The following is a 7,058-nucleotide window of genomic DNA, read 5'->3' as shown; positions in this document are numbered from 1 at the left end:
ACTAAGTAAGACAACTGTCGTATTTATGGCACCATAGTGATGGTGAAATCGAAGCACTGAGCAACTTTAACACAGTTGGGTTGAAATCGACACGATGCTCGACACCATCAGAACATCCACATCTGCTAGTAGTGTATGAAAATAGCTTCAAAGCAGACTGACCAAACCCTCAGTGATATGTGTTGGCTCAGGATCACAGTCCATGTTTTATTTTTAAAAAAAAAAGTTATTTTATCAAAGGTGTGTAATTGTGTTTCTCTGTGGATAACAATAATATATTACTAGCCTTGATATGGTATGTTTAATAGTCAGATGCTATTAGCACTGTATTTGGTACATTGTTTTTTTTACTACATTAAGTAGACGTGTTTGTAATTTTGTTAAATCAAAGACTTTTATTTTAAAATCATTTCCACAGAACGTGGCTTTAATCTACTTCTCACTACCCCTCTAGCTTTGGCGAATTGCGGTTCGCACAACACTGATGTCTGATTAATAAAGATAATTTTAGTGTAAGGTTGTAATGTTTAATAAAAGTTTTTACTTGTCATAAATACATTACAGATATATGCAATGTGAAACATATCTATCTTATAGATGTTAAGTCCGCTTGCCATGTGTTTATAGCTTTGACATTTTGAAACAACCAGTCCGTTCAAACTGCAGATAAGCTGCGCGACATGTCACATGATGTCGCGCAGCTTATTTCTTGCTGGCATGGGTCGCGTGATTTGATATGTGCCCGAGAAGTTACTCTGTGACGCTTCCGCTTCAAAAGATAGATGCTGTTTTAGACATCTCTCCTGAGTCTTTTACCTTTTGCAGTGTGGAGAATCCATATAAATCGGCACGTTGCACGCGGACTCCATATTTGGAAAGTGTGATTTCTGGCCCCGCCTTACTGACACCGCCCCGTTCCGCCTTTCCGCAGCCAGGGGCTTCTTTGTATACTTGCTGTGAGCGGAGCATTGGCCTACACGTGACAGTTACCCAACACACAGAACAACATATCAGCCATGTGAGCTGACGGGGCAAAAAGCTGATTGGTCCACAGTCGACCAATGAGAAAAAAGGTTTGTCATTCTCTGTATTTTGATATTTTAAAACGTCTTTATGGCTTTATGTGCTGATGCAAACCGATGTTGGCACTTTGATTTGAAAAAACAAATGATTAATTCATTTACAATAAATAAATATTTAACATGTGCTTGATAATTGCAAATTGTCTTGTGTGTGATGTTTGCACTAATATTAAAATGGTATATGATGCATATTTGTTAAGGTACATATACATGTGATTAAATGTCGTCCCCAGATGTTTTAAATAACTTGAGTTTTAACCTAAGGTCGTCTGTATTTCCAAAAAGTGTCACTTTATAGCTCAAGTTTGCCTGCAGTTGCTAGGGGAAGTGATGTCAGCGGTGAATGACAGCTTTCACGACAAAGAAAAAAAGACGACATTAGTGAAGCTGCTTAGGAATCGGTACCTCGACTTTTAACAAAATCCGCTTCCATCGTGGTCTTTTCTGCAGCAATGATCTCCCAAACACGGGGAACATAAACTACGCGTTTCACGCTTTCGGCTGGTGTTAATATTACAGCCGTTCGTGTTTCAGGAAGCTAAAAAAGGGATGGTGACATTTGGATTGTTGCAGGAGGAACTTGGATTCTTGGGAAAATGGGAGTGTGAGTTGAAGGGGTTAAAAAGCACTTAAAGAAGAGTGTAAGAGGAGGTCAGAGCAGAAAAAGGTTTGAAAACACGGAATTTAGCATCAACGCCAGCTAATGTCATGGAGCTGAGAGTGGGAAACCGATACAGACTGGGCAGAAAAATCGGAAGTGGCTCTTTCGGGGACATCTACTTAGGTAAGTACGATTTAACGGATCGTTCTTATTAACTACGTGCTACTGGTACTAACCTTTACTAGCATCCTGTTACCGTGTTTTGGAGCCCAGGTCGCTTTAAAGTAGCGGATGTCATAATCAAATTATGAACACAAATACGTTTTCACTGCTGTTTATTGGTACTATACGTTTATAATATATGTTTAACTCATAGTATGATAACGACAACACATGCTTTGTGATTATGTCATACTGTTAACGTCAAAATTAGTTTCTTACTCATAAAAGCATGGAGATTATGAACGAAGTTATTTTAGATGATCGAGCATAATTGTTGTTCTGACAGTAGCCCCGCCCCGTTTAGTTTATTTACGGGGGGGAGGAGTTTGTCTTAGCCTGTGCTCAACTGTATTTTTTTATGAACCACTACATAGTTAATAAGTAAAGCTTAAGGTGAGATGCATAAATTAAATTGATCACTAGTTTCAGGCAAAACAGCATTCAGTTCCACTCTGGCGTTATGCACTGTAAAGTAATAATTAAGTGTTTTTGTTTATTGAATGATGACATTGAAGCTCAATATTATGTCTTCCATGGACTTTTAATACAATCAGCATTTGTACCTTTTCAGGCACAGACATTTCGGTGGGTGAGGAGGTGGCCATTAAGTTGGAATGTGTGAAGACCAAACATCCCCAGCTTCACATTGAGAGCAAGATATACAAGATGATGCAAGGAGGAGGTGACACCCCACTGTTATTTCATTGTCCATTATATATTTTTCTCTCTCTCTGGTTCTAAAACATTTACTGTATATACTCCTTTGAGTTTCCAGGTTCCTGCTAATTGTGTTCATTGTGTTTCTGCAGTGGGTATTCCGACAATAAAATGGTGTGGGGCAGAAGGTGACTACAACGTGATGGTAATGGAGCTGCTGGGTCCCAGTCTGGAGGACCTCTTCAATTTTTGCTCCCGCAAGTTTAGCCTCAAGACAGTCCTGTTGCTTGCTGATCAAATGGTGAGACTGCCTACTACTACGGCAACTTTTTCCACATTGTTTGTTGTCAATTGAAACAATCAAGCATTCACTGCTTTGTGTATGAAAAGAGAACACTAGAACTTTACTTTCCACTACAGATCAGCCGCATTGAGTACATTCACTCCAAGAACTTTATCCATAGAGATGTGAAGCCTGACAACTTCCTGATGGGACTGGGCAAAAAAGGCAACCTGGTCTACATCATCGACTTTGGACTGGCTAAGAAATATCGAGATGCTCGAACACACCAGCACATTCCCTACAGAGAGAACAAGAACTTGACCGGCACTGCACGATATGCCTCAATCAATACACATCTTGGGATTGGTACTAAAATGCACAGGACATGCCCATGAATGTTCATTTAAGGCACAGTAATATGACGCAATTGTGTTTTTCAGGGTTCCTGATGTGTTTTCTCTTTTAACAGAGCAATCGAGACGTGATGACCTGGAGTCCTTGGGCTATGTTCTAATGTATTTTAATCTAGGCTCACTGCCTTGGCAAGGCCTAAAGGCTGCTACCAAGAGGCAGAAGTACGAGCGCATCAGCGAAAAGAAAATGTCAACCCCGATCGAGGTGCTTTGCAAGGGCTACCCTTGTAAGTCCTGTCTTCTTTTATAATAAGATAATTTCATAATTATTGAGCGATTATTGAATTATTATTAGTTGCAGCTATCAGTTGAAAAACATTTCTCTCTTGTGTCACAGCTGAATTTGCGACCTACCTGAATTTTTGCCGGTCTCTGCGCTTTGATGACAAGCCAGACTACTCCTATCTGCGGCAGCTGTTCAGGAACCTGTTCCACAGACAGGGCTTCTCCTACGACTACGTATTTGACTGGAACATGCTCAAGTTTGTAAGTGCTATTTATAATGTTCAGTTTCAAGTTTTTTTAGGGGGGCGTGCTGTTCATTACTTACTGTCACACGCAGGGAGCTAACCGTGCAGCAGAGGATGCAGAGAGAGAGCGGAGGGAGGACAGGATGAGGCATGTCAGAAACCCAGGGGCCCGAGGAGTTCCTGCTGCGTCAGGACGGCCAAGAGGAGCCCAGGACGGGGCCCCCCCCACCCCACTAACTCCCACCTCACACACAGGTCAGTTCAATTTAGCCTCGCTTGCCCTTATATATGTTGTCTGGAAAATTGCATGCGTGTTGAATGCAATGCTACGGGACAAATACACAAAACACTGCTTAAAGTAGAGAACTGTGAGGCTGTGTTTGACAGTGCTGGGTTTGTGATCTTTGATTTCCAGCAAACACATCCCCTCGACAAGTGTCTGGTATGGAGCGTGAGAGAAAAGTCAGCATGCGGCTGCACCGCGGGGCGCCTGTCAATGTGTCATCCTCTGACCTCACAGGACGGCAGGACACATCCCGAATGTCCACATCGCAGGTACAAGATGTCGCTGAGACACTGCTTATCTCTTACATCTTCTGACCCACACATATGGGCAAGGAACTCTCACTGTAGAGAATCTGACTTCAGCCACAGCTTATAGACCTGCTTTAAATTTGCTTATAGTAACTAATAGCATTTTACTACAATATAATCAAAGATCCGTCTTCCAACATTAGCCATTACATTACAGGAGAGTGATGCTTGGTTGGGTTTTTGTATACACAACCTGTCTTTAGTTGTTTGCACAGGTTGTCTCACACATGTGGGTTCTGATTTGACATATTGAGCCTTCTCTCTCCCTTCCCCCAACCTCAGAATAGCATTCCCTACGAGCATCACGCCAAGTAGACGCTCGCCACGTCCTTGTGTGACGGCGGCAACACTGGGTGAGTCCTGTCCCTAAAGGTCCAGAGGTGCATGCATCCTACCTCCACTTCTGTACTGGGCTGCTGAAATGTCACGTTTAGTTTGCGTTCCAGCAGTTTCATTCCCACCCTATTTTTTCGCTGCTTTATCTGAATAGAGAATAAATTAACAACATAGGCATATCTCCCTGTAATTAGGGATGAACATCATCAAGTTGTCAGTCACTGAGCTGGACATTGATTTTGTCAGTGAGGCTACACTGTGCATCTACTTGGCTGTTTTGCATTTAACAGGGTATGTTTCACTGGGTGGAATGTAGAACGCTGTCCTCTGAAAGCTGGAGTGGATAATGCATTGCCATGTTTCAAAGCCTATTAAAAACGCCCACATTACCTGCTCAGGGTGGATATCAAACCCTTTTAAACAGCTCTGTGCCTGTGGCAGTTTTCAGCTGCAGCCTCCACAATAAGTGCTCTCTGAGGGCAGTCCCACCAGCAAGGTCTCATTTTTCCTTTAGAAATACAAACGTTTATTTTCTGTAATATTTACATAATTTTAAAGGTTGAACCATTATGAATTTTTCGACATAAATGCAATTTGGGTTGATGCATTTTTGTAGATGCTGTGGCAGAATACAGAGCACATCCAGTGATCCACTGATCTTCCCATGTTTTCCTCAACCTTTGCGACTGTCTTGTCGGAAATTGACGGTCTCCCGTCAAAACATTTTTGACATCCATGCGGGAGGATCGGGGGATTGCTCTCATATTTACTACACCCTTGCCTTCATCCTTGCTTAGTTCAGTCAGTTGTTATTTCCTTTTCTGACTTTTCCTTCGTGGATCAGTAAATCATTATAGACTTGGTAACACCAGATCATATTGTACCATACAAGTTCAGTCTAAACTTTAACATGAAGAAAGTTTATTTATTAAAGAGTATAATAAAGCTGTTTTAGCTACTATATTAGCCAAATGGCATCTCTTCTAGTCGGTTATCTTTGCTGTGCTGCAACAAAACCTTTTGAACCTGCTTTTCTACCTTTTCCACAGCTCGGTGACTAAAAATGATGCAACTTTACCCTTTGTGTAGTTTTATAACTTCATATGTTCTGCTTAATCTTCTAAGCCCATTGTTTACTTTATTACCTAACCCATCATGACTAACAACCAGGCAACAGGGGTTCTAAAATTTGGGACTTATTACACTGCAAAGTTAACAATTGTCCAGGTTTCTGGTTGTGGGTTTGAAATGAAGAAGTATCTTTGACACAGTCATATTATGGGCAGTTTTAACTCTGTTAAACTCTGTCATGTGAGCTGCATTTTGTTCTGAATCTCCTGCTCTCTCTGTCTGTGTCCACTAGATGGTGTCCGGTGTACCACTTGCCGGTCTTCACCTTCTAGCTCCACAATGAGCCTCCCAATGCAACCTGGTGGACCAAGCCCTGTTCACTCAGAAGTAATATGATATACTAATGCTACCATCACCATTAATTGCACTACTTCAGCAACATGGGACACCGGCTACAGACTTGGATCAAACTGTTCCTATCGACTGCCATCGTCTGTATCAGAAAAGTGACCGGGCAGAGGGCATTTACCTTCTGTCTCTTGCTCACAAACGTCTTTTCTGTTGCCATTTGTCGGTCTGACCTCTCAAACAATTCGTTCATGTCAGACCTCAGGGCATTTTGCGTCCTCTCTTCAGGGTACATTTGCACAACCTTCCACCGCTTCACTGCACCCCACCGCCAGATTCTGAATGAGCAGCGGTTTGTCCTGGACTAACGTGATAACACAGTTGTCTTTGGTAAGACAATGAGTGGATGATAGAACTATTACTGTTACAGAACCCTCCTTCTGTGGGAGTGTTATCAATGAGCTTACATGTACTTCATAGTATGGGGTATAGATCATATTTGAAAGGTTATGCTTCACATTGGTATTTTGACTTTTATTTTCCTCCTCCCTGGCAGCCACTTCAGTTTTTAAAGATTCCCGCCGCTGGGGCTTCTCTTCAGCAACTCTAAAGCCATTTGTTATGTATTACATCATATTTTATTTCTCTGCATGTTTAAAAGCTGAGCCTACATACGATTTGAGTTCTAGTAGAATGGTTAACATACTAAAATATAATTTGGTGTCTTGGATGCAGGGAATTGTTTCTTTTTCTTTTTTTGTTCCTCCACCAGTTAGATGCTTTGTCTGTTAAGGCTCTGCTGCACTGGCCCTTATACATCTATCCTATTCTACACAACTATTTAGGTTGTAGTGTCATATTTTACTCACATTTGTTTTCCTGTACATAAGCTCTTGTTTCTTATTTGGAGGCTGTGAAACCTTTTGTTATATTGATGTGTAAATGTTTTCTCATGTTCTGTTCTTCACTGACCCATAGATA

At 41.5% G+C, this 7,058-nt stretch overlaps 1 protein-coding gene across 2 annotated transcripts; it reads left to right on the top strand.

The window, feature by feature from the left end:
• The first annotated feature begins 1,425 nt into the window (after positions 1–1,425).
• Positions 1,426–6,816, top strand: csnk1db (casein kinase 1, delta b). 2 transcript variants are annotated; one of them, XM_029134440.3, is made up of 10 exons: positions 1,427–1,866; positions 2,477–2,587; positions 2,715–2,863; positions 2,983–3,211; positions 3,315–3,485; positions 3,596–3,744; positions 3,821–3,983; positions 4,144–4,283; positions 4,605–4,675; positions 6,022–6,816. In XM_029134440.3, the coding sequence occupies exons 1-9, from the start codon at positions 1,791–1,793 to the stop codon at positions 4,635–4,637; spliced, it is 1,221 nt and encodes a 406-aa protein (XP_028990273.1). In that variant the 5' UTR covers positions 1,427–1,790; the 3' UTR covers positions 4,638–4,675; positions 6,022–6,816. The 2 variants fall into 2 exon arrangements, with proteins under 2 accessions (XP_028990272.1, XP_028990273.1); XM_029134439.3 differs by lacking the exon at positions 4,605–4,675 and having other exon boundaries at positions 1,426–1,866.
• The last annotated feature ends 242 nt before the right edge of the window (positions 6,817–7,058 follow it).

Source organism: Betta splendens, chromosome 19 (assembly GCF_900634795.4).
Source record: "Betta splendens chromosome 19, fBetSpl5.4, whole genome shotgun sequence".
Classification (NCBI taxonomy): Eukaryota; Metazoa; Chordata; class Actinopteri; order Anabantiformes; family Osphronemidae; genus Betta; species Betta splendens.
This window is presented reverse-complemented; position numbering and strand designations above follow the sequence as displayed.